The 27720-nt window shown below is 42.1% G+C and overlaps 1 protein-coding gene across 6 annotated transcripts in view; it reads left to right on the plus strand.

The window, feature by feature from the left end:
- Window positions 1-27720, plus strand: part of GRIP2 (glutamate receptor interacting protein 2) — a 364533-nt gene that overhangs the window by 198223 nt on the left and 138590 nt on the right. The window contains exon 1 of one of the 6 annotated variants that reach the window (XM_083602687.1): window positions 14936-15170. The exons of the other annotated variants lie outside the window; for them this stretch is intronic. Coding sequence (XP_083458813.1) covers window positions 15092-15170 — 79 coding nt within the window. The 5' untranslated portion in view covers window positions 14936-15091. Of the gene's footprint in view, window positions 1-14935; window positions 15171-27720 lie in introns of those variants that run through there. 6 annotated transcript variants of the gene reach the window in all.

Consider the following 27720-nt stretch of genomic DNA (forward strand, 5'->3'; position numbering starts at 1 on the left):
GGAACTGTTTCACTGAATAAGGATGAATGGAAGGCAGAGTTGGTTACATCCTAGGCCAATAAAATCTTCTGGACGTGTCCTAGTTTATTTGTATATGTCAGGGCTGGGCATGGACAATGGTCTGGAGAGAGCCAGGCGTCAAAAACTGGGGGAAAGGACCCAATAGGATAGGCGCCAGCTCCTAAGGGCCAAAGCACTTGGGGGGGAGGTTTTTTTTAGGGGGCAGGCCCCCCTCAATGTTCAGGTGGTGTTTGGCTCCACCCCCTGGCTCCTTGCGATGCTACACACACAATGTCAGGACGTTGCATCAGGTTCCCTCAATCCTCCTGAGAAGCTGGTGCCTCTACCCAAGAGGTAGCAGGATCAGAAAGCAAATCAGAAGCCAGGACTGGAGAACAAGTCAAGACTCAATGTAAGAGACAATGGAGTTCAGGGAGCTCTTCTCACTCAGGCAAGGCTCAGCTGGGAAAGGAGGCCTTTATTTCTTCCTGTCCAGGAGAAGCTAATGGCTATCCTGGAACCCAATCAGATCTGGAAGATTCTGCTAGGAGAGTTATGCAATTTCCAGCATGGGCCAGTGGTCAGTAGTTCTTGACCTTTCAAGCCCCTTAACAGATGGGGATCAGGTTATTTGAGGAACCACCTTCACATCTATAAACTTCCCCAGGGCATAAAATAGATTATGGAGCTCCTGCTAGTGTGCACACGGGTTAGATTCATCAGGTTGGTGAGAACAAGAGAAAGGGGCATTTCTGCGGTGGCCTTATCCTTATGGAATGCCCTTCTGACTTCTCACAAGGCATGCCTGTCTATTTCTAAATGGGCCTTAAAGACCCAGTGTTTCAGTGGTGGCTTTATATTTTACAGTTTGCAGTGCAAAATATTTTACAGTTACTGCCCTCCAACCATATGAAATAGTCCCACTAAGTTTTGCTCAGAATAGACCCATGGAAATTAATGGAGCCTAGCCACTTATGCTTCTTAATTTCAGTGAGACTTCTCTGATTGGGACTCACAGTGGATTCAACCCAGTGTTCTCCTAGAGGTTCCCAGTGGAGATTGCAACAGGCTTGGCCTTAGGACATCAAACAACACCACAGTTCACAAGTATGCTATAGCCGCATGTAATGGTGTGGCAGGATAAGAAGATGTCCTCAGATTCTCCCTTCGTCCTTCCCCTGAATGGAAGAGTATCATCTTCTTACAGTGCATGCTTGCAAGATAGTCCTTTGCAGTTTTATGGTGGATTGATTTGATGCATTTCTTAAGAGTTCTGGGACCAAGGAAATCTGTCCCCACTCTACCACAAAGTTTGTTAGTCACCTTGGTCCTAAAAGCACCTCTCAGGCTTCTCTACCTCACTGGCTTATTGTGATGGTGAAGGGAAGAAACTATATACACCACCCTGAGCTTTTGTAGGAAGGATGGGGTGGAAATAAAATAGCTCATGGGGAATCCAGTCTGGAGGACATACCTTCCCTGAAAGGTATTGAAATTGTGCAAATTAACCGCTTTTTAAAGAAGAGCTTAAAAAGCTCTTTTTGCACTGAGTTTTCCAGAACTGGAAGGAGCTTTTCTCCTCCTTGCTTACCGGGCAAGTCCCACTCAGTGCACAGGCTCTGAGATGCTCTTGCAAGATGTCAGATGATCCTGCAATAGCTCATAAGAGCATTCCAGAGCCCGCACACTGAGTGGGACTTGCCTGGTAAGCAAGGCAGAGATCATATTGTATATAATGAGAACCCTACCACCTAAGCAGACTATTCAGAACTCTTACTGGGAGCCACAATATTTTCTTTTGATGAGTTTACTCCAGAAAGGAAAAGCAGAGTGAATGAATTTCTTTTTATTCCTTTGATCTGAAGTTGATAATTGTAAGCATCCATAAACATGAGAAAACTGTAGAATACCACTTATTTAAAGATGGATGTTATGAATGTGTTTTCTTTTGCAAAGCAAAACCTCCATTTGCTGTAACAACAGAAATTTTAACATTCTTTTTTTAAAAAGAAAAAGAAATCCTGCTTCTGCCTTTTGAGGATTTTCTTAGTACTTTTCTTAATATCTTGAAAACAACCTTAGTTTCTTCTCTTGAAATCAGGCCAAGATGAGAATAAGCTGCTTTGACCTGAGAAACTCTTATGATTATATAGTTTGCAGTCTTGCTGATTTCTGGAAGCAGAAAAATTAGGGAGCAGCAGAGACAGGCAGAGCGTTTATCCTAAGTAACACAATGGTGTATCAAATGTATTGGTTTCTGTAGAGTTACAAATTAACTAGTTATCTATAAATTAATTGATATATATTAGTGTCCTGACTCCCATTCCAACTGCCACAAGACCACAACAGGTTAATGAAAAAGAAAATCTAGAGTTTACTAAAACAAAAATAATCTCCAATTATATCCCCTAGGGCTAGTATCCTAGTGTCCGCTGTATGATCCCAGTACACGGTTCTTGCTACCTTTCTCTCCAAAATTTTAATGTCTTAGAAATCCCACCTTGAACTGACTACAGGTTAGCTACCTGTCTTGGTCTACCTGCCCCATCACAGGCAACAGGATCCTTTCAATTTTCCCACCTTCAGAGAAGAGATGTGTCATCTCCCATATACACAGTGGAGTCCTCTCTGCTCAGTTTAGCTGCAGAGTAGGACAAGCCAACCTAGCAGTTCGAAAGCATGTCAAAGTGCAAGTAGATAAATAGATTCCACTCCAGCGGGAAGGTAAATGGTGTTTCTGTGCGCTGCTCCGGTTCTCCAGAAGCGGCTTAGTCATGCTGGCCACATGACCCAGAAGCTGTACGCCGGCTCCCTCGGCCAATAAAGCGAGATGAGCGCCGCAACCCCAGAGTGGTCCGCAACTGGACCTAACGGTCAGGGGTCCCTTTACCTTTACCTAGGACAGGTACAGAAAGTTAACCCTATAATCCTCACCCACAGAAGAAAAATATGCATTCCCATATAATACGCAACCGTGTATAAAAGCAGAGCCCATGCAAACAGTCCATATCAGTTTCATCCACCCAGCCTATTTTCTTACCATCTCAAGAGAGACCTCACAATAAGTGGAGCAGCAAGGAAGAGTCCTTGTCGTCTCCCTTTAGGAAGTGGCCAGGCTGGGCCCAGAGAGTGTGGCAAGCAAATGAGCAAATGGGGAGGTGGCAGGAGGTAGCTCCACTGAGAGCAATCAATGCCACCGATGACAGAGAGGAACTGGTATAAGTGAGAATCATGACCCTGGGGAGAATCAGTCTCCTTACCTTGTAGACACTCCTCCCTCGGTGAGCATGTGCAAATTTTATCAAAAGCAGGAAGTGTAGCTGCCCCTGGCATGATTGAGATCCAGCTGTTTCAGGTGGTTTTTTTTAGAAAACCAATGCTTGAGCACAGAGAATGGCATTCTTGCTTGTCCATCGTTAGGTCACAACTTATTGGGCTGGTCAAGTCTTGTATCTTTCACTTACACAAAAGTCCTTTAGGGCAATTTGTTGTTTTTTTTTATAAATTTTTTATTGGTTTTTCAACACATATTAAAAGACAATACAACACAATACATAAACAAACAAACATATAAACACGTATAATTTCTTAACCTTTTTTTCCTTAAACCTTCTTTCAGCGACTTCCCCATACCTCCCCTTTCTGCATCCCTGTTTTAAATCTTTTCAGCAACCCCTAATTTCAATTACTTATAGCACTTTCTTTAAATCTTTTTTCTCATATCCAATTGTTTGTCACTGCAATTCTATTTTGCATTACCCAAGACATTTTAACACTCATTAATTTTACAACAGTTCTTAAGATAAACTTTAAATTTCTTCCAGTCTTCTTCCACCGTCTCTTTCCCTTGGTCACGGATCCTGCCAGTCATCTCTGCCAGTCCCATGTAGTCTATCACCTTGGTCTGCCATTCTTCCAGTGTGGGTAGCTCTTGTGTCTTCCAATACTTTGCTAAAAGTACTCTTGCTGCTGTTGTAGCATACATAAAAAACGTCCTATCTTTCCTTGACACCAATTGGCCTACCATGCCCAGGAGGAAGGCTTCTGGTTTCTTCACGAAAGTGCATTTAAGCACCTTTTTCATTTCATTATAAATCATTTCCCAGAAGACCTTGATCCTTGGGCACGTCCACCAAAGGTGGTAGAAAGTACCTTCAGTTTCCTTACATTTCCAACATTTATTATTGGGCGTATGATAATTTTTTGCAAGCTTGACTGGGGTCATGTACCACCTATAGATCATTTTCATAATGTTCTCTCTTAAGGCATTACATGCCGTAAACTTTATACCGGTAGTCCATAACTGTTCCCAGTCAGCAAACATAATGTCATGCCCAATGTCTTGTGCCCATTTAATCATAGCTGATTTAACCGTCTCATCCTGTGTATTCCATTTCAACAGCAAGTTATACATTCTTGACAGATTCTTAGTATTGGGTTCCAATAGCTCTGTTTCTAATTTTGACCTCTCCACCTGGAAGCCAATTTTCCTGTCCAGTTTGAAAACTTCATTTATCTGGTAATAATGAAGCCAGTCTCTTACTTTGGACTTCAGTTTCTCATAACTCTGCAATTTCACTTTTCCCTCCTCATGTTCTATAATTTCCCAATATTTTGGCCATTTGGATTCCATATTAAGTTTTTTCACTTCCTTAGCTTCCATTGGTGACAACCACCTAGGTGACAACCACCTAGTGTCCTTTAGGGCAATTTGCTGGGGGAAAGAGCTAGCCGCAGGGACACTTGAGGGCTATAAAAATGTTTAAGTCTGTAGAGGATCATACATCAGTGTTGTGCAGAGACTCATAGCCTCAGGTCTCCTCCGTTAAAGAGGACTCGACAGTCGTATTTCAGTAGGAATTGTGCAGGAAGTTGATAGATGTGTTAATAGGAGGTAGCTTTTGAAGCACCATGTATATTGATGGAACTGTGGGCTGTTGTGATGATGATAGACACCCTCCTCTAGGAAAAAAAAGCCCCATATATTGGGAAATCACTAACTTAATGCATTTGCTGATCCTTCTTGTAGGACTACCGTTTGCTAGCATAGACATTAAGGCACTTTATTTCTCAATATGTTTGGAAAGAGTGCATCTAACCCAAGCCTTTCTCACTTCCTGAAGACAGCCGTATACATCTGGCCTTTTACTTTCCCATTCCCTAGAATCCACACATCAAATACTATTTACCACATTTACCTACTATTTTTTTATTTCCTTTGGCTGTTATTTAGGATGAAGTGTTCAGCTCCCTCTCTGGCACTTTGGGGACTAATTTAGCTGCACTGAGTCTCTTTTGGAGCTTAATTCCCTATTTTCAAAGAGAAACTATTTCCACTTCAGTTGAACCCTTCTTGTACTGGAGTCTTCCAGACTGCCAGCTGTGTGAAAACTTAGGAGGGCTGCCTGTGCGCACACGCACACACGTACAGGCACACACACACTTTCCTTTTCTCAAAAGCCCCAATTATGCAAACAGATTGAGGGACTTGAAAGTAAATCAGAGAAGCAGGGGAGTTTGCAATGTAAATGATTTGCCATAAGGGACATGACCTCATTTCAATATTCGGAGGAGGGGGATGTGTACAGAAGAATCAAAACAAAACACGATGTTAGTGCAGCTTGAAAGCTGGGCATACATACCACAACCCTAAACACATTTGCTGGGAACTTAGCGCTACTGATTTCACTAGAACTTTTTTCCAAGTCCATCTGAGAGGGTGAAGGTTTATGGCATGAAACTGCCAAAAACCACTCCCACCCCCACAAACACAAAGTGATGGGTAAAAATAATATTCTTCGTTTACTGATTGACTTAGTAGATTTATATTCCAAATCTTCAATTCAAAATGTTCCCAGGATGGCAACTATATGTAAAAATATAAAATGAAATATTTAAATATAAAATATCTAAATAATTATCAAAACTCTGGCATCAGTCATTCTATTGAGTGATTAAAATGGAAACAATCTAAGAATGATTTAAACATGACTAAAAAGCTGGGGGCTATTAACAGTCTTTTGTGACATCTAAACGGCATTGCCATAGGTGCACTGGATAAAGGTGCTACCATAGAGAGGCAGTCTTGCTTCCTTTTGCCGGCTGCTGCACCTCCAAAGGTGGGATGTGATAACTTCACATCAGAAGTGTAACTCAACTATAAATAGAAACTCAAAAAGTTGATCTCTTAGGTTGATGAACTCAAAGGTGGTGCAGGCCACATCACCGCCATGAAATGAAAACAAGCCATCAAAATGAATGGCCCTTCAGTACCCTAACCCTAAGTATCAGCTTGGCATAAAGTTTGAACTTTTGTTTGACTTAACTTTTCACAAGAAGCTTGCCTATGTTCTCTAGGCTCAGATAGGACCAACTGTGCAGGTGGGCTTATTACTGAGTCAGTTTGATTAAAGCTGGAGAGAAGTGGCCCAGTAGAATATAAAACAGCTTATTTTATTTATTATTTCTATTTATATACCGCTTACTATCTAAAAGATCTTGAAGCCGTTTATAATACATAAATATGGGTATATATACACACAATAGGTACAATAACACCATGTCATAATACAGAAACAGTATCCATATCCATAAACATAATATAAACATAATATAAAATGGATAAAACCTGAGAGCATTGCAAAGGAGTTTTATATAATATAAAAATTGAAACAATACAGCGTGTATACAGTCATTTATCCAATCCCATTCATCATCCATTCCACACAACCACTACAACCAACTTCAAGCATCACCTCTATCAACCAACCACACTCAACAATAGTGCAGCCCACATAAAACACTCACTGTCAAGCATACACATATTATATATATTCCTAATACCAGAAGCAATAATGGATTCATGCCCCACTTCCACTGGACAGTCTAATACTCCTCTCCCTTCTTTCACTTGAGAGGGACCCAGATTTAAATCAGAGCAGACTCTCACCCTGGAGGGTATAGAACTACTGTCTCTCAATTACAGAATCACAACATACTGTACATAGTACGACACAACCTCTGGAAACACAGGTGTGATGCTCCTGTGTTGGGGACCGTTAACCATGTGTAAAGTAGCTAAAGCATACGATCCAGGGGTTATAGTACCAGAGGTTTGGAAGTACTGAAATACCCAGTCTTCTAAATGAGTAGGTACCCTGTACTAAACAAGGAGTGGTATGTTACCAATCACATGCTAAACTTAGGAAGGATGTTAGTAACATAGATAAAATAAAGGAGGGGCAAACTTTTTTTAAAAAAGAAAACAGCATGGGGGGGAAACCCACCTTTCTACATTGAGCTTTTTCCTTTCTCATTTGGGATTCTACTCAGGTCTGCCTGTGCAATGTTCTCATATTCATGAAGGGTTATATGTAGAGATGGTGATGATTTGTAAATAATGGGCTCTTGACACAGATGTCTGTTGCTTCTAATATTCCTTTAGTACAAGTTAGGTACTCTTACCTTGAAATTCTTTCTCTGTCCTTGATTAATAACAAGGTGCTTTCTGAGCTCTTCTGCCTATGCAGTCACCATTCATCAGACCAGGCCAGTAAGGTCAGGAGACACCGCTGGCACATGCTCAGAATGTGATTAATTTAGTCTTTTGCTTGGACTCAATGAGAAACTGTCCTTTCCCGATTGCTCCATTTTAGTCTAGCCTCATTATCCTCATTGCCAACTGGAGACGTGTTTCCCAGTCCCAGTCTTTGAATCACCAAGTCCGGCCAACTACCTTGAGATTCTTGCTTCTACCAGGGACTCGTGCTGGGTTTTTTTTTACCAGGATCAGGTTCCACCACCATATTGGGAAGAAGACATTTGGGATGGTGAAGGAAGAGAGCTACTGGAAAACGTGCTTTCTCTACAGTAGTAGCTGTCAGCTTGCTGTCTGATCACCACCACCAGTGCCAAACTCCTCTTCTGCATTTCAGGGTCCAGGGTGATGGGACTCAGGATGACACATAATGAGCAGGAGCGTCACACAGCTGTTTAAGCAATGCACTGCTCTTTACTACTCCACACTACACTTCCAGCACTGCTTTGCTAGAGCATGCATGCACTAAAACATTAGGCCACAATTTAGAATTCTGCCCGAAAGGTAAATCATTTTCCAGTTGGGAAATCGGCAATAGGTGTCCCAATGAGATTAGGGTGGTGGTGTCAGAGACCATGAATGAGATTCCTCTTCAATGGGTGATGGAGAAAAGCACCCCAAACCTGAGGGGAAAGGGCACTGCCCTACTCAGACTCTACTGCAGATGTTCCAGAAAGACCTGAGGCTGCCTGCTCTGCCACAGTAAGAGGTAACTGGGGAAGGCTGGGTCCCTTTAAGTAAAGCAGCAGTTTGCAATGGGGGCAGGATTAACAATTAGGCTGCACCTGCCACTGCTCCTAAGGACTGCATTTCCGTTTCTTCCTTGCTGAAATAACTTTAGAGCTTTGTGTCTGCTTTCCAGACTGCCTTTTCATGCAGCCTAACTGGGCTGCACTGTCGGTCAGGTGTAGGGTTTGCCCATCACTTGTTATGGGTATTACAGGGTGGAGCCAATATGAGCTGATTGTTTTGGTACATCACCCAGTCCTTAATATTTCTTGTTGAAGTCATAGTTCACCACTTCCTAGTGCTAAGAAAGTTTTGTAGGACGTCTTGTGAGCTTCAGAGATAACACACATCTAAATATGCACAAGTGACTTCTGTATGTAACTCTCTGTTAAAGAATGTTATTGTGGATTGGCCATCTACCTTTCCCAGTCAGAGGTACACTGACTAAGAGGTCTAGGTTCAGTGTCTCCTTTTCTCCAACCTGCAAAATGGCATCAGCTCTCAAGTTGTGCTTAAACAACACCACCCTTCACTGCTGCCTTTAACCCTTCATACAGGTAGAAAGTTACTAAAGGAGAGATTTTTACTAGTCCAATTAGCAGAGGTTTTTGCAACTTTGTGTGTTTATAGGTTGTTGCTGTTGTTTTCACTTTATCCTCTGGATTTCTATAAGCTGTATTATATAAATGAGCTTTAGCGGTATATCGGAGATGAGGGAGGAGTGAGAGGGAGGTAACTTTTCTACCATCTTTCATGCAGTTTGATCCAGCTTGTTAACACACTCGGTTGCTATTGTAATTAATTATTTAATCCTTCTCCCTCGGTGCTATAATATCAGCCCCCATTTCTGCTGAGATTCACAGTTCTTAAGTTTTCCTGTGAGCACTTCATGCTATCTTGAAATGCAGCGTGGACTAGAGAGTTTAGAAATTAGGATTTTAAAGGGGCCACTTTGGCATCCGTGGTTTCCTGGCTTTTCTATTTATCTCTTTCTAATGCTGCCTGAGGGGTCAATCACATCCAGATTGTGATGTGCACCAAATATGGATTGAGAGCTGCAGTACAACTCTCAAGTGTGCAGTCATTCCTGACGACAGCAGGGAATATAGCCAGTTTTTATTTTATTTTCCTTCTTATCAGTCCATTACTGCACTGTATCTCCAGTTTTCCCTAGCATATTTTTCTTGCATTCATTAATTTTTTTAATCAATATTAGCCTGGCTCCAGAGAGCTCCCTTTTCATTGCCTTAGTGTGGGGGTAGTGAACCTGTGGCCCTCCAGATGTTTTTGAAGTCCCATCAGTTCCAACGAGCATGGCCAGTTTTCAGGGGTGATGAATGCCCTAGTTCAGTAACATCTGGAGGGTCACAGGTTCACCACTTCTCCTCATGTTTTCTGTCAGTCTGTATCTGGGCAGGTTTTTCTAAATTAGGCAAGGACAAAATTCCAACCTCTGAGATTATTACAGACCCTCCAAGTGTCCCTATTTTCCAGGGACGTCCCTGATTTAGAGAAGGCTTCTCGGTTTCTGATTTGATCCCGGAATATCCCACTTTTCCTTAGGATGTCCTTATTTTCATTGGAGAAATGTTTGGGGGTAAGGCATCATCTGACCCCTGAGCCATCTGAAGGCAATCCTGTATAGGGAAGGTTTTTCATGTTTTATTATGTTTTTTTAATATGTTGAAAGCTGCCCAGAGTGGCTGGGGCAACCCAGTAAGATGTGTGGGGTATAAATAGTAAAATTATCATTGTGGAATGGGATGTCCCTATTTTCATCAGAGAAATATTGGAGGGTTTGTGTTTACTGCAGCCTTTAGCTACTGAACAAACACTCTAAATAATAGAGTATCCTTGTGCTTTTGATCGAGTCATTAGACCTTACATCTACAGGGGGCCTTGGGCCTTGGCTGTTAAAGCTTTGCCCCTGCTCGCTTCTCCCAAAGGCCTTTGTACTATGTCAGAAAGCCTGTGAACACAGCAAGTTCCCCCTCAGGCTATGTTTGAGGGGGAGTTTCTTTTCTTCCCCCATGCCTGTCAGATCCATTGTAGGCACACTGCCTGACTTCCAAGACTCTGCTTCTGCAGAAGTTTGTGTGAAATATTATCTCCCAAGGCCTTAAAGCAGACATGGAACCTCGAGAGGCCTCAAGACTACGTACGATGTGTTGCATCACGATGTTCGCACCAGGTCTTGCTGTTCGGAGTGGGTGAAGATGCTTAAATCTGGCCCACATTCAGCCTAACAATAACAATAACAATTTTATTATTTGTACCCTGCCCATGTGACTGGGTTGCTCTGGCCACTCTGGGATGTTTCCAACAAATATAAAAGCCTTATTTTAAAAAAACTGGACTTCATAATATTTTGCACTTGTTAAGCAAGTGGTTGCGAAAGGTAGAGCTGACAACCTGCAAAAAGGAAGACATAAGTCACTCTGTCCTGGGCCCAGATGGGACTCTTAACACAACAGCAGGGGCAGCCTTATTGTTAGGCAAAGAGTGAGTAGGCTGCCATAATAGGCCGTTGATTTGGGGCATCATGAAATGGTAGGAATTGCTATTTGTTTTATTTGTATTGTATTCCCCCCCCCTGCCAAGTAGGTGGAGGGGCACCTTAGCTTGGGTAGAGGTATAGGCAGGGGGTTACATTTACTACTCCACCTCAGGCAGGAAAACGTCTCGAGCAGGCCCTGAGGACCAGTAGAAAATTTGGTCGCTATTACTGCTGTTAGGGCAAGCAAATGTGAAGGAGTCGCGTAACTGTTTGCATCTTGTGATATAAGTGTGGAAGAAAGCTTGAGCTTCCTGTTTTGCAGAACTGGCACTTGTTGGGGGAAATACAGGGAAGCCCAAGGGCTCTCTACAGCTGATGCCTCCACCAATTTATTTTAGGACCTGATGCTTAGGTGGGGGCTACAGCTGCCTAGCCTTCTCTTCTCTTCCCAAAGAAGGGCTGAGACTACTGGGCAGCTGGAGCTACACGGCTGCACTTCCCTGAGGCTGCTACCACCCATTCTCACCATTGCTCACTGTTCCTTCTGCTCACAAGAGTGGTGCTCTGGACATGGGAGGGCATGTTGCTGAACTGCAACAACCATCAGCCTCAGCTGTTGTAAGCCAAAAATGGCTTATCTTCTGAGTTTACACCAATAAAACTCAGAGACAAGAGGAGTTAGGAGTCCATTGTTGTTTATTGCTAGGCAATAGGTTACAGTCGAATTGTTTCACAAAACTGCAACCCCACCCGGTGGTCCCGGTAGGGGTATTTATAAATTTCAAACAAAGCATTTCAATTTCCACCAATCATATACATCATTACCTCATTTCATGTTTAATACACATGCACAATAAGCGTTAGCAATTTCTGCTGATTCAGTTCTGATTCCCACTGCTTTCTGTTAAAGTTCTAACTTCTCTTACACTGTGTTAGTATGCATGTTGGAAACCTGTGTTACACGTAGCCATTTGCACCATTGTATCAACTTATGTTCTAGCTTATGAGCTGTATCTTTGTGATTCACATATTAGCTGTACTTCTGCCCCAGTATGTGTGGGGCCCCAGCAACTTGCAAAATCATCGGTTTCATAAAGCAACAGGTTACCATAACTTCTCTATTAGAAGCACACTCAAGGATTTATAGGGGTTCACATCATCATATTTATTGTGGCCCTTTGGGCCACCACCACACAGCAAACATGGCTAATGGCAAGGGGTGATGGGATTTGCAGTTCAGCAACATCCCACACCTGGTCTACATTGAGTGGTAGTGTCTTTTCATGTGTTCAGACAGGGCTTTTCCCAGCCCTACCTAGGGATGTCAGTGACTGAACCAGAGGCCTGATTGATACCTCCTGATTTGTATCTGGTCATCCTAATTATTAGTGCTGTTACTCCTTGGGGGATGGCTCCAAGAACAAAATTTGTGCCATGCCAGAACGCCACTAAGGTTTGTCTTGTCCTGGTTCCGTGCAGGGCTTTTAGAAGAAATCTGTATGAATCCTTAAAAATCCACAGCGTGGTTTGTTTGTATTTTGTTTTTTTTAAAAAATGTACACATTAAAAACAAAGCAAAACCTTACGAGGTGGTACTAGTTGTGTGTGCTTATGAGGTGGTCCTGAGTATTGAGGAGGAAATTGAATGTAAAATGTGCATAGGATTCCCACTTGAGAGTGATGGAACGTCAGCAAGATTTGTCATTCGCAGGAAAACTTGATGCAAGGATTTCAGCACACATGGCAGCAGGAAACATATGTTTCAACTTGTCATTGTATACAGGCTGAATGTGCTTTTCAAACAAAAAGAAAAGACAGACAACCCTCAGATCACCTTGTATGCAAATCTGTAAGATTTGGGGATACTTCAGTGTGCATGTTCCAAACTGCCCCTCTGCTCCAATCCTCACATTGCTCTGGGCCAGGCATAGGCAAACTCGGCCCTCCAGATGTTTTGGGACTACAACTCCCATCATCCATAGCTAACAGGACCAATGGTCAGGGATGATGGGAATTGTAGTCTCAAAACATCTGGAGGGCCGAGTTTGCCTATGTCTGCTCTGGGCAGATTAGATCAGTTGCATTCACCTCCGGATTATGGCTTGGCAGATTCTGCCTCCATGTGCCATTGAGTTGAACCAGGGCCTAGGGTATTAATTCCAAAATATCGGAGATTCCTACCCTGGTTGTAACAATAGCACTGTTATAACCAGGACAAGTGAAAACATTTAAATGTATGGATAGGCCTTTGTAGAAATGAATCTATAACCCCAGCTGCTTGTTGATTTCATGGCACTGAATATATATATTTACAGCAAAATGACAAAACTCTTAAGTGAGGGTGAGGTTTAAAATGCCAGTTCTGTACAACAGCATTCTGAAGACCTACTTAGAGAAATTTGAAATTGCTCACATTAGTGTCTAAATATTTTATTGCATTTTAATTTGCTTTATTATGTTGTATGATTGCCCTGAGTACCTTGGCTTCATAAATAAAATTAGAGTTGTGCTGAAAGACTTTGCTGCATAAAAATTAATGTTTTAATGCTTGGGGACTTATAAAAAATTCAGCAGAGGTTTTTTTAAAAAATAAAATAAAAATCTGCTAATGATGGGGAGGGGGTCCAAAAACGTATGACTTCAGGTAATCAGATGTGTTAGGTCAGCAATCTCCAGTACACATATGTTTTAAATGAAACATTATAGTAATATTAAAATAGTTCTATATTCCAAAACAGCAACAACAAATATGAACCCAAATAAATTTCCTCAAAATTAAATTTGAGGAAAACATACCCATGGGTAATCATTTGGATTGAGACCTTAGGTCATTCATTCCAGAACTGTCCTATAACCTTCAGCCTTCGAGATGACTACAGTAATGTACTACAGTATTCTGTAGACCCATACTAACAATACTTAATTCTACAGCAAAGTTAACTTGAGAATGGACAGGGGTACTACTTAGTCACATTCCAGATGTTAAAGAGTTCTTGTATCTTTAAATAAGTGCATAGAGAAAGCAATTTCAGCAGCAGCAATTCTCTTCACCCTTGCCTGATGAGCAGCACCTGCATAAATTCCATCTTCTTCTCCCAACTATAAAGCTGAGGAGTCAGATTATCTAGCTCTACCCTATGCTAGTAACCCCTTTTTAACATGTAGATCAAATAATGCTATGGAAGGTCTCCATTTTCCTATGGCTATCCCAAAGTTGCTGTGGGTTGGAGTATGGAGTGCTGTAGAGTTGAAATACATGCGTATGTATTGCAATATGTTTGTATATCTAGAAAGTGGGCTGTGGGGTCATCTTTGTTGTTTGCTGTTGGCTGTCAGTGAGGAGGATGGAGATAGTCTCTTGGCTTTTTAAATCTTTCCTTGCTGGTGTGGTCTTTTGTAGGCTACCTAGTCTCAGCCTACCTGTGCCTCTGCTACCCCAGACCCTCTACACTGTACCAATTATGTGTATAATCCCCATACACATAAATCTCATTGCCCTCCAATGCTGTATTGCCAATAAAATTTAGTGGTTACAAACATTTGGAGAAGTGACAATGCTTGTACTGAGACTTGTGCCAAAGTCCTGTAACCTGGACGTGTAATGAACCATTTGCAAGTGTGCTTCAGTTCAACATGCCAGAACCACTGAGGGCAAAACAAATCCTATTAATCCCCCTTTATTTGTTTATTTTTAAAAGCATATGAATTTGTTCTTTGAAGTGCAGCACTGTGACTTACCTTCATACAAATACGTTACTTTGTAATGCGCTGTGTGGCAAATGTTTTGCATAATGGACCCCCTAAGATATTTTCTCCTTTCCCCAGGTCTACTGAACCAGCCTTTGGTAATTAATACATGAAGCTCTGCATATTAGTCTTGCCTTTGTCTCCCTCACACCTATTTGTCTTGGCATTAGAGTGCTCTCCCCAGCAGTAGCTAAGCTGACCTGTGATATTTCACAATCTGCTTAACTGATCTCTGAGAAAGAGTTAATTATAGCTCCCCCACCCCACCCCTTCTTGCTCAAACTTGGTTGGGTATTATAATCAGAACTGTAATTATTCATGCTAATTGCTTGTTTGGGGAGTTGGAGTGAGGAGGGGAGAGCGCTAGTCCTTTACATGGGTGATTAGTTGATTGGACCAGGTTGCACTTCAGTAGAGCTGGACCTACTAATCTGAGGGGCTGCGGCTGCCCTGTGCTTGGGAATAGGGAGATGCTGAAGTAACCCAAGTCCTGTGAAGGTGGAACGTGCCAGGTCAGACTGATGTTGCTTCCTCCCCTGGGACTGAAAAAAAAGAGCATGCACTTCTTGCAGACCTTCCTCCGGTGGAGGGCACTCAGAGGTATTTGCACTTTTGACGGGCCCTTTTCTTTTTGTTCTGGTGGCTTAATCACCTTTGTAATGAAGGGATGGGATGAGCTGCTCAGTGTCTTGCCTGAGACTTCCTTTTAAAATGTGCCGCAGCCTCATACCAGAGGGCTGTATGTAACAGGATAATACGCTCCTGAGGTATTGATAAACCAAGGGTGCTTATATTTTGTTGATGAGCATGGCAAATTAGCATGTCATTTGAGCTCACTGAGGCTGTATGAACAAGCATGGGGGTCCTGTTCTTTCATCACTGTAGACATCTGGTGGGCTCCTAATGGTTGTAGATGGAAAAACTACCTGAATTTCTCTGTGACTTTTTTGCATCTCTAATGAGATGATTAGCTGTACGGGTAGGGGAGGAAGGGGGAGAATTTGCTATATTAGTGTAATGAGGTTTTTTTCCTCTTGACAATCTCCTCTTTATGTATTTCATGGCTGAACACATGAATGTTTCTGTGTATTGGGCTAGCATGAAAAATTTGAAAGCTGGTTGTCTTGTAAAAATGGTAGCTTATTAACGAGGAAAGGGGTGGTTCTTCAGGTTCTAGTCAAAAGTAGAGAAGCTATATTAAAAGACTTCCTGCTGGATTTTTAAAATTGAAACATTGCAGTGTGTATTAATAGTAGTTGTTTTCTCTTTATACCTCAAACTGAGAAATAACTGTGCATGGTCTTAAGAACAGTGAGTGGGGGGCAAATGTCTCCTACCCTCCCTAAATGGTTTCCCTGGTAAATAAGTGTCTGCTTCTAGTTGGTACATAGGGACTCTAATGCAGGCTTGTCATTGTTAGTGGGTGTTACTCTGCCTAAAATGCTTAAAGCTACAATTAAAGCCCACGTACCTATTGAACTCAATCAGACATACATAGGAGGGCTAGTTTTGTATGTGGAGAGAGAGAGAGAGGTTGTGGAAAAGAAAAATTATTTGGGCATGCATAAAACTACATGGTAAGTCTAACCCTTAAACACTTTACTCAGAAGTAATGATTTTAAAACTGGTGAGAGACTATTCTGGTATGCTTCAAGATTGCAGCCAAAGTGTACGGTTTTGCAACCCATATTTAGTCCCATCAATCTCAATGAGATCTAGAGTAATAGTGCTTGTGATCTGCAGCCAATAGCTGTTATCTAGAAACTATTTCAAGCTTATGGTGATGAAGACGGTAATCCGGGAGGGATATATAGGACTGGACACAAGAGAAAATGTCATTATTTGCTTGAAACAAGAAATACTTGCAAACAGGTTGTACTTGCCTGCCTCTGCTTTACCTTTTCAAGGTCTTTGAACTGCCCCTGCACCTTTAGGAAAAGTCTGGTGTTTATAAACTAAGCAGATGAGGGTTTTCTTGGCATGCAGAACCAGAGATGGGGAACGCGTAATTTCCTTACCTTTTGTATATCTGACTACTCTTCAAGCACCGAAGCAAGATCAGAAACTTTTTATTGCAACTGCCATTACTTTGACTGCCGTGATTGTGTGTATTTTATGGCACAAATTATGGATGTATTCAAAATAGAGGCAGGGTTAGTGAACCTTCTCTAAAACAAAATAATGGTGGGGTTTTTCTGTGCTGGAAATGCCTGTGATGCCTTTTTAAAAAGGGATACTCTTTTATTTTCTGTTCATGAGAATATCTGAGTGGTAAGCAATCCATCAATTCCCCCATAAAAATGAAGGGTTGCTCTTCTTTCTAGAGGTTAAGAATTATTACACCTGTCACTTGACTATCCAATCATTGGAGTGACTTGCATAATTATGTGTTAATGTGCTCCATAACTTTCTCAGAATTTACTGCCTAAATAATACAGCCTTTCTTCAGAGTTCTAAGATGCTCTTGTCTCTCATTTTCCTAGTAGCAACACTGACTCTCCCAGGGAGGTGTAGAGCAGTGGCTTTGTAAAAACTACAGACAGGAACATCAGGCTGCGTGCAAAGGTCTTGAGGCTGCATGACACAAATTGTTGTTCATATGGAAAGAGATAAAATGTACAGTTCATGTGTGTTGGTAGGAGAGCAGAGGATGATGTGTTTGAGGAGCCATGCTGCAACTTGGTTTGCCTTGAGGCAACAGCGTTTCAGCCATATCCAGGCGTTCTGAACAGGGATTAGGTAAATGTACAAGGAGGAAAAAACATGCATGAATGCACCAATTTCACCCCCATGCACATTGCCCTCTGTGTTGCAGGGTGACAAGCTATCCACCTACGATTAATGGTTTGCATGCCCTGGCTAAGCAACTAATTAACTTCAACAAGGCGAAGGGGTCTTGCTGCTTCTGCTTCGTAATGCCAGGAAATAGAACAAAAGGCTTTATTCCTGGTTGTGTTTGGAGAGTGTAGCTTAACATTAACTATGGTTGGTTTCAACAATCAAGCTGTATTAATGAAGGGTTTGAAGTTGGTTGTAGGGGATGGGGAAGGCCAAGAGGACGTTGAGGCTCATTCACATAAAACTAAACTAGGTCTAGGACACTAACTACAGAGTAGAGATAGCTCAGTCAGTAGAGCATGACACTCTTAATCTTAGGCTATTCCACATTGGGCAAAAGATTTCTGCAACACAGGGGATTAACTAGGTAACCCTCATGGTTCCATTGAACTGTACAGTTCTACGATTATATCTAAACATGACGTTAATATATGGTTTGAAGTTGACTTGTTTTTAAACTAACTTGTTTCTTGTGCTTGTTTATGGAGTACGGAGCTCCTTCACTCTGTTACTTGGAAGGAAGAAAGAACTGTTTTGCTTTTTAGAGCAAGAGGTTGAAGAGACTGATTCTTCTATGATTCTAGTTGAATCCCTGCCAGCATTGGCTCTATCTGGAAATTAGTCAATCCCACACTGAACAGCATAGGAGCAAGGAGTAAGCCTATGCCAAGCAGTCCTGTAGGCAGTCTTCTTGTGTCTAGTACGGCAAACTGATGGTGGTTTCTCCTCCTGGGCAACTTGGCTCCTTCAGCAGGATGAGAATAGTGTGAGACAAGGCTGCCCTTGCATCCTGTAGCAAATTCACCGAGACCGATATATTTGCCTGAAGATGTACATGAAACTTAAGATATTCTCATTGGTCCCATTATGAAGCATGCGGATAAGAAAGCTTTTGCCATGAACTCTTGTGCCAAACTAAAGTTTGCTGTTGAAATATTGAACTTTAGTTGGGATGGGAGGCCTTCTGATAGCACTGATAACCCTTGAAATACTTTTTCATTTTGTGACACCCCATACAGTGTAAGTTCTTTGCATGCATGTTGTAGAAATCATAGAAATGTGTTCATCTGGCTGGGGGTGGCAGCGCAGGAGCTGAGAAAGAGCTTCCTTGCCCAATGGCAAAACGGTAGGAAGGTGGATTTTCAGAGTTATGTGAAACATTGACTCTACTTGCTAAATAAGTCCATTACTAGGATGAATGTCTTCTTGCATGCTAGGTCTCTAAATGCACTGCAAAGGAGCCCAAATAAAGCTGATGAAGTATTTTGAATCAACTGGAGCTCTTTACAGAGCTGTGACTTAGAAGAGAATCTACTTGAATTTCATCGGGGTGACACCAAATTTGACACGCACCCTTTACACCTTAATTATAACTATAGTATTGAGACGGAAGTATTGATGGATCTCTGTGCCTTAGGCTGACATTAAATAGTGCTTTGATGAGTTTTAAGGGAGATGTGACTTTAATTGGAAAGGAATAAAGGACATTCCTGTTAAGTATCTGCAATCCCAAAGCATCCAGTCTATTGCTGGCCTGTTCCCTGTAGTGGTTGTAAAGGCTGCCTTTTCAAATAATAATGAGAGGACAAACAAGTGGCTTATATCCCTTGCAAACATATAAAGTAAACGATAGCATCCTCTTGGTTCAGCTATTAAAAAATACTGTGAAATTGTAAGTGGTTTGGTAAAGGGGCTCAAGCAATATGGTAAGGAAGTAAGCTACTGCGTATGGGAAGGTACTTCTCAATGGCTCAAGTTCTACCATTAAGAACGCTTGGGTTAATAAAGCCCCTTTCACACATCAATCATATGAGGCATTTCCACATGACTATGGGGCAGTGATGCACTAGTCATGCAGCAAGCCCCACACACTCTTCCACATGTTGGGCATAGCCATATCCCAGTGGGAATCCCATGCGCTTAGAGTTCATGAGCCGTAGAAGCCTATATAAATAGAGCTCAGTGTGTTGGCATCAGGGAGCATGGCAGAGACCCTGGTGACCTCAGTGGCAGGACTTGGGGTACAGCCCTGCTGTCCTGTGAGCATGTGGAGACTTCTTCAGGCAATTAACGTGGCACAAATGAGGCTTCGGGTTTTGCTCACATCAGTAATAAGGGCTTGTTCAAACAGTTTCTCTACGTAGCAAGCAGCTGCAGCCCTCTTTTGGCTATTTGCACACACCTGTGATCTCATGGGGGAAGTGATAATCTGACTCCTTCTGTACACAGATACAGCCAGAGCTATTTCGTGTGATCACGACAGCTGGAAAGAGTGTCATTGGGATCATGAAAACTGTTGCAGGCACCTATGCGTACAGCCTGGCTAATATGCCTCCTGGGGCTGGAAGCTGGGAGTCCAACGACATCTTGAGGCAACCCTGGCTCTTTTTATACACACACACACACACACACACACACACACACACAATTGTCTTCTGGGACAAACGGATGCCAACAATTCCTTTGTCATGAGTGTCTTTTCACCCAAGGAGGTAGGTTGTGAATTCTGCTCCGACAGCAAAAGAAGCATCCTGGACTTCTCCATTTGAAATGTTTTGTCTGTCTGCCAACATTCAGTCAGCACCATCTTCAGGACCTTTAGAAGTTATCTCTCTGGTCGTAGGCAGTAGGTGAGGGTGTATTGTTTAATGCACATATATGAATGCACAACTGCTATTTCACATGGTTGTGAGGCTTATGTTGTGAATTGTTAAGGCTGTAGGATAAACGCCTTACTGTGTGTTTTTTAAAAAACAAAACAAAACAAAGCAGAACAGGCTACCTCAAAGTGAATGACTACAACAGACAATAATCCTTGATTTGAGAAGATTGATTTTAAAATCAATGTCCCTAGTTTTCCATCCGTTATATTTTTATGGTATGCTTTTCCATTTAGGGTAGCTCTTCAGCTACCCTAAATTATTTCATTCTAAATTAATGGAGAATCTAGTTGCCATCTTTTGAGTTGTTGGGCAAGGTGTGTATGTGAGAGAGAGTGTGGGGGGTCTTATTGTCTTTTTTTTTTTTAAAATACATATTTATTAAGGTTTTACAAAACAAAGAATTTCATCATTTCAAAATGCATCATTTCCATACATAAAGCTCAAGAAAAACAAAAATATATGACAGAAAAAAAGAAAAGAAGAAAAATAGAAAAACAGAAAAAAGAAAAACACTCTTTCTTAAATTTATGAAGTTCCATGCCCCTCTGTCTTGACCTCCTCACATCCCCCTTTTTTGTGTTCCACTTTACTCCAATCAGATTCAGCAAGTTCAAAACCTTGTTTCAACCATACTTAATGTTATATTCTAATTATTATGTCCCCATTTTCCATTTTTTTAATCCGTACCGTCTTATTGTCTAATGGAGGGAACTCTCTGCTTCTGACTTAATCTGAGAATACTATAAAGTGATTGTTGATGTTGGAAGACAAAGGATGCCTTACGGGTGGGAGAAAATTCCATAGCCAGAGAGAAAAGAGGAGAAGCTGCGTTTAAATCCCCAATGGCTTTTTGCAGTCTTAATTTCTTCCTTTTTCCTGGCAAAATTAATTAGATGGAAAGCTATGTTTGTCAAGAGTTATTGAGTTTGACAGGCCTGAGACAGTGCTAATTTATGTAGTTACTTTTATATTCAATGGTCTTGGACATCTATTTTTAAAAGACAGGAAAACTGTCCTACAACAATGCAGTGGACCAGAAGTGGGGGACAGTGTAGCTTGAGGACTCTTCCTCCCCCCACCCCACAGCAGCAGTAATCATATCATCTACTGGAGCCCCAGCGTACTTGCTGTACCAAGTGATTGAGATGGCAACAAGGCTTTCAAGTTTTACTATTCTTGTGACCAGTTAGCACTGAGGAAACTGGAGAATAAGACAAACGATCAAGCAGGGGCTGGATGCTTCTTTCCTGTGATGGCTTTCCTACGTAGGTCAGTGGTACTTATGTACTCCCAGGTAGCTACAAATTAGATTGCAATAATGTCATATGTGAATCCCGGGTCTCTCTAGTCAAATTCCGACATGGCATGTATCGTGAATCGTTCTTGGGCACCACTTGAGAGAAGTCAGAATACAGTGGTACCTCAGGTTACATACGCTTCAGGTTACAGACTCCGCTAACCCAGAAATAGTGCTTTGGGTTAAGAACTTTGCTTCAGGATGAGAACAGAAATCGTGCTCCGGCAGCGCGGCAGCAGCAGGAGGCCCCATTAGCTAAAGTGGTGCTTCAGGTTAAGAACAGTTTCAGGTTAAGTACGGACCTCCAGAACGAATTAAGTACTTAACCCGAGGTACCACTGTAAACTATATCCAGAAGGTGTCCATGCTGTAGCTCTCAAGGGTAATAATTAGAGATGCATTAATGGCTTGCCCTTTACTTTCTCTTGTCAATTGTAGAAGGCTAGAGAGATGTATCTCAATGGATCTTGGGATGAAGATCCATTGTTGATGTTAGCCGCCCGATTGTTGTTAGCCGCCCTGAGCCCAGCTTCGGCTGGGGAGGGCGGGATATAAATAAAATTATTTATTATTATTATTATTATTATTATTATTATTATTATTATTATTCCTAAGGACATTGGAAAGTGTGCCTGAGGTTTCCAGTGCTCTGCTGTGGCTAACCTCCATTTTAAGGGCAGGCTTCAAAGATTCAATTCTCATGGTTTCTCATAACCAACAGAACATTCTGTGATATCTCTCCAGCCAAACCATGTTGTTGTTGTTTAGTCATTTAGTCGTGTCCGACTCTTCATGACCCCATGGACCAGAGCACTCCAGGCACTCCTGTCTTCCACTGCCTCCCGCAGTTTGGTCAAACTCATGCTGGTAGCTTCGAGAACACTAGTGTGCGTGTATTTCAGTGTCTACAAATTGTTGGCATCAGCCATGCAAAAGTTGAATAAGAGTAATTATTTTGAAGTGTGATTGCAATGGCCACGTTCCCAAGAAGACAGGTCTTGATAATAATGGTTTTGCAGGTGCAGTGAGGGAGGCTATAAACACTGTGTGTAATGGCAAACTGATTAAATGCTTGGGATGAAGAGTGTATGTTTGGAACTGAAGATTTCTTATCGTACTTGGTGAATAGAAGGTACTCAATTGCCTTTTTGAGTAGCCAAAAGGTGTAAAACAAAAATGGCTAAAAAAAAAGGTGAAGAAATGACAGCTACTTATTTTCCCCAAAATAATCTTTATTATATATTGATATAAACACCATGTAGAGAAATGGGAGTAAGGACAAAATCCAGATAGTTCAGCACTCTTCAAGTGTCGCTTATTTTCAATGGGAGAGTGATGCTGCATATAAGTTTGAGGTGGGAAAACTACACTCTTGACATTTTCTAGATATAATCTTGCTGGTTGCGGGATAGGTTTTTTTCTGCCCAGAAACAACTTGGAAGAAAATGCCTTGTGCCGCTATGCACACATTCTGAAGCATAACATGAGATTAGCGGTGTTTTGAAAAGGATTTATACATGAACTTTGGTTGTTTTGATCAAGAATCAGACTGCCTCCTGCATCAAGTGCCTGCTTATGTCAGAGCTGTTCATGCATTGCTGTCTTACGTACGTTAAGCACACGAAAGTATCAAACTCCATGTTGTGTTCCATTTCTGCAGCACAATTTTATAAGCATTGATTCATAATAGTTTTTATTCAGTCATATGCACTGTTTGTAACTGTCTTGGTGCCGGTTCCTTTAGGACCCCTGAAATATGCATGCATATATTGTGTATAATACGCAGCTGACTTGTTAGCGGAACTGGGGAAATCTTAACCCTCTTCTCATCGAGATTAAGGAATAAGAACAAAATCCATGTGGATAAGCTTGACATCGGAGCTTTCAGAAAATGCAATCCCCAATGGAGACAGTAGCATGGGAAGTGGTGCCAGGGCCGTCTTAAGCATATCCGGCACCGTGGTGCAAAGATCCCTCCGCCCCTGCCCCCCCCCCCCCCGTTTCCCAGAGTTGCCAACCTTTTTTAGGGAGGACGGCGCTGCTGGTGATGCGGCCAGCTTTGCGGGGCTGGAGGAGGCGGGCAGCAGCTGGAGGTCAGCTCCTCCGGTGGGGAAGAGGCAGAGGCAGAGGCTGGATGCAGCGGCTTCTGGCTCAGCTGGATGCTTCATGCCATGGTAGCCACGGCAGGCGGTGGCTCTGGGCATGGTGCTGCTTTGGCGCGGCATAGCGGAGAAGGGCGAGGGCAGCGAGCTGATGCCGGGAGGCACCGTGTCCAGCCTCCGCCTCTTCCCTGGTGCCCTCCAGAACTTGGTGCCCTGCGCCACTAGCCTCTATAGGTAAGACGCCCCTGAGTGGTGCCTATATTGGGCACATGCAGTTTTCGGTGTGAGCTGGGGAATGCAACATGTGTGCAGTCTGCTGCCCTAATCTACTACTTAGCAGAGTTGGAAAATCCTGGAAAGGAATGGGAGGCATCAGTGCTGCTTCCTACTGTGCAGGGCCTATAGGGAAGGTTATAGGTTGTGCAAAGGAGGTGTGGATCCTCAAAAATCCTCACGGGCGCTCTGGAAATAGCGGCTACACTAAAAGTGGAATTTTAAAACGATAACTTAAATATGTGCTTGACCAGCCTACCTCGATGCAGAAATGTAGTGCAACATGGAGTTTAATTCTTCCATATGCTGAATAAAGAAATAGCAATGCATGACCAACTCAGACGTAAACAGGCACCCAGTGCTTTATCAGAATGGAACAACCAGATTCAATGTATGAATCATTTTTGCCACTGAGTTTCATAGGATGCTTGGCTATGAGGTAACTAATTTTCCTTCAGGCTACCCAGCCCTACTTCTGTTCAATCACCTTACCATGCTCATAGCAGTTAAAGGGAGATTTACGTTTCAGGATCTGAATGCAGATAACCATTTGTCAAAATAAATTTTGGTTTGGAAACGGCAGATGAGATGGCCTATGGTGGTTGTTAAACTCATGGTACAAGCAACTTGCAACTAGGATGGTGGAGAAAATTGATTTGGTTCTCATTTAAAGATGAACTTAAAAAATTTGCACTTTCGGGGAAGACTACACGAACTGAAACATTCATGCTTGGAAATTGACACTTGCCTGAATTTTCACAATGCTGTTCTCCAGCCAAGTAATGTGTACAGAAATCCATATGCTAGGATAAAGTGTTAATAAAAATGTATATATTAGTTAAAATAATATACAAGCATGCATTATATTAGGGGAAATTGCTTTGCAAATATGTGTACACTAGGAGAAATTAGCGCTCATTATTCCTTTTGCTTGGTTTTCTTTCTTGAACTTAACATTTTACCCAGTGACCTATTTGAGCTTGTACAAGATGGCTGCTCAGGTCACATTCATTTTCACCTCATTTCATGTGTATAATGCATACCCAAAGGCTCTTCGGCTCCCTTTTGCTCATCAGGAGTTCCTCTTTCTTTACCAAGGCTAAATGAGACTGCTGCGTGTCTGTGTGTGGGTTTAAAAACTAGAATAAATCTAATCTCCAGTATAATAACATTAGCCATTTTAATAAGTACTCAGTAGAGTAGACCACTTCTTTCCCAGCTGAAGGCATATGCTGCTCCCTAGTGGTGCATGAAGTACTGCAATGAAAGAAAAACACGAGGGAAGAATTGAGAATCACTTTCTGTCATAGGCTACCAGATCAGAGATGTATTTGGGAATAACATTTTGGCTAGGGATATGAATGAATGACTAATGCAAGCCATCTTTCATTGTTTTGTGGGGAGGTTGGTGGGAGGAGAAACTTTCAGCTTACTTCTTCAGGACGCTCTTTTCCCACTTGACTAGATGGCATCCACCTGTGAAAGGAATTTTGAGAGATTTTCCTCTATCCTACAATTCCTCCCATGAGAAATAACATACCTTATAGAAGGGAAGAGGGAAATGGGTCTGGGAAAATAAATGTATGGCAGACAATAGTAGCCTTGCGCTCTTGACCTGAACATTGTCACTGCTCTACACCCAAATATTTGGGCGGGGGGAGAGAGAGAGCTTCTGGGCAGCTTTTGCCATTTGCCGAGAGACAATGCAGCCAGAATCACCACTGACACAGGTGAGGGAGGAAGACAATTCCATCAGCTTTCTCTTCCACAGGTCAGCTGTCTAAGAGGAAAAACTGTCTTCCTGGTCCTGATCTTTTACCATTTTGGGGGTGGGGAGAGGAATTTTTCCATGTTGGGTTTGCTCTCCCAGATAGAATCAGTGAGAGGGCCATTTTGCTACTGATTTTTATAAACTATTATGGGCATGGTTTTGGCTAATGAGCAGGGTAGGAATGTCTTTATATATATGGCTGAGATAAATATGACACTCTGTGGCGATCACACAGGGTCCCCGGATGTTTGACGGTCTATTGATCCCTGTGCCACCACTGTGATTGCCTCCTCGCTGCCACCAACCCGTTTCTCTCGGGTACACACGGAGTCCAGACAGTTGTTAACATTAACAAATAATCAAGTTTATTTTATAAGTATGAACAAGTTGATGCGTTTCAGTTTATTTTTCTTGGCAGTTTCTTAATCTTAGTTTCTTTACTGACCTATACGTTCCTAACAACTTCAAACTGATTATCACAACTATCTATCTGACTCCACCTAACAGTTCCTCTCACTCTCTCACATTAAAACTAGACCAACCCACAGACTTATCCTCCCTCTTCCTTCTCCAACTCCCAACTGACTTCCAAACAACTCCAACTCTAACTCAAACTCCTCCCCTTGCGTTCCCACTGGCCAATCACTTCACACTCGTTTAACCCTTTCCTTATGACCCACCTATGAGGGCAAACGCCACAAACTCCTTTTTGTCTTTTTTTTTTTTTAAGCTGCAGGGCTATTCAAACTTATTTATCAAATTGGTTGATTGGCTAACACAGGCCCCTCTTTACCTAACTTACAATCAAGTTACACAGCAATGCTCTCCAACCCAGAATAGAATGATTAAAAAAAATGTGTACCTTTCTGGGGAAATATTCTACAAAGTCCCAGCCTATCTGTTAGGCCTTTTAACTATACCATGATAAATTGCTAAAGTTCTTGGAGAGGAAGCTGCAGACCATATTATTTCTGAGCCGCCTTAGGATTGTGAGCTCAAGAGACAATTAAGTTATCGGGAACTGAGCCTTATTAAGGATACCATATCTTTATGAGAGAACAGGTCACCCTTTTTTATAGATTCAGACTGAATTGTAACAGCTTGAGCCCAGTTTGAAGGATTTTGGACAAATGTGTTAATAGTCTGAAGATGTAAAGGATTATTAACAGTAAAGATAATGACTGAGACAGGTGTGCAGAGAGCCTCTATTCTGGAACTCAATCACTTTTAAACTCCAGTTTCCGATCGATTCTTGCCTTATATTACAGAAAATGATTCAAAAATGGAAGTTGGCTAAGACCACTAGTTACTTCGTACGCAAATTTGCAGATAGTACTCATCTTCTCAAATTCTTCAGGATGCTCCTTCCCCACTTCGCTAGATGGCATCCATCTGTGAAGGGAACTTTGAGAGATTTTCCTCTAACCCTCAATTTCTCCCATGAGAAATAACATCTCTTATAGAAGGGAAGGGGGAAATGGGTCTGGGGAAAGAACAATGGCAATCTCTGGCAATCTCTATTTCTCCAGTCTGTACCCTGGTGGTAGATGATAGTTCTAGTTGCAGTGCTTGCTTATTCCTATTAAGAGAGCCTGGTTGGACTTCAGTCCCTAGCAGCATTCTGTCCCAGTTAAGGGATATCTACTGGGGCCAGAGACCAGAATCCACTCATTAGATTTCACTAGTATCCAGATGTCTCCCCTTTTTAGCTTAGTCACAGTGTTCTCCTCATTTCGTTCTTTTGTTTAAACCCTAATAGTCACAAGAGGGCAGAGTTGTCATATAGCTTCTGCAAGTTCTTTAATTTCCAGGGAATCCAGCAGCTATTACCTGGAGCATGGGTAGGCAAACTAAGGCCCCAGGGCCAGATCCAATGCAATCGCCTTCTAAATCCGGCCCGGGAATCAGTATGTTTTTACATGAGTAGAATGTGTCCTTTTATTTAAAATGCATCTCTGGGTAATTTGTGGGGCCTGCCTGGTGTTTTTACATGAGTAGAATGTGTGCTTTTATTTAAAAAGCATCTCTCGGTTATTTGTGGGGCATAGGAATTCGTTCATCCCCCCCAAAAAAAAATATAGCCTGGCCCCCCACACAAGGTCTGAGGGACAGTGGACCGGACCGGCCCCCTGCTGAAGAAGTTTGCTTACCCCTGAGGAGTTTCTATAAGAATGGCCATAGCAACAGCCAAATGCCATGTTGGCCC

This window comes from Podarcis filfolensis, assembly GCF_964270895.1.
Source record: "Podarcis filfolensis genome assembly, chromosome: 2".
Lineage (NCBI taxonomy): Eukaryota > Metazoa > Chordata > Lepidosauria > Squamata > Lacertidae > Podarcis > Podarcis filfolensis.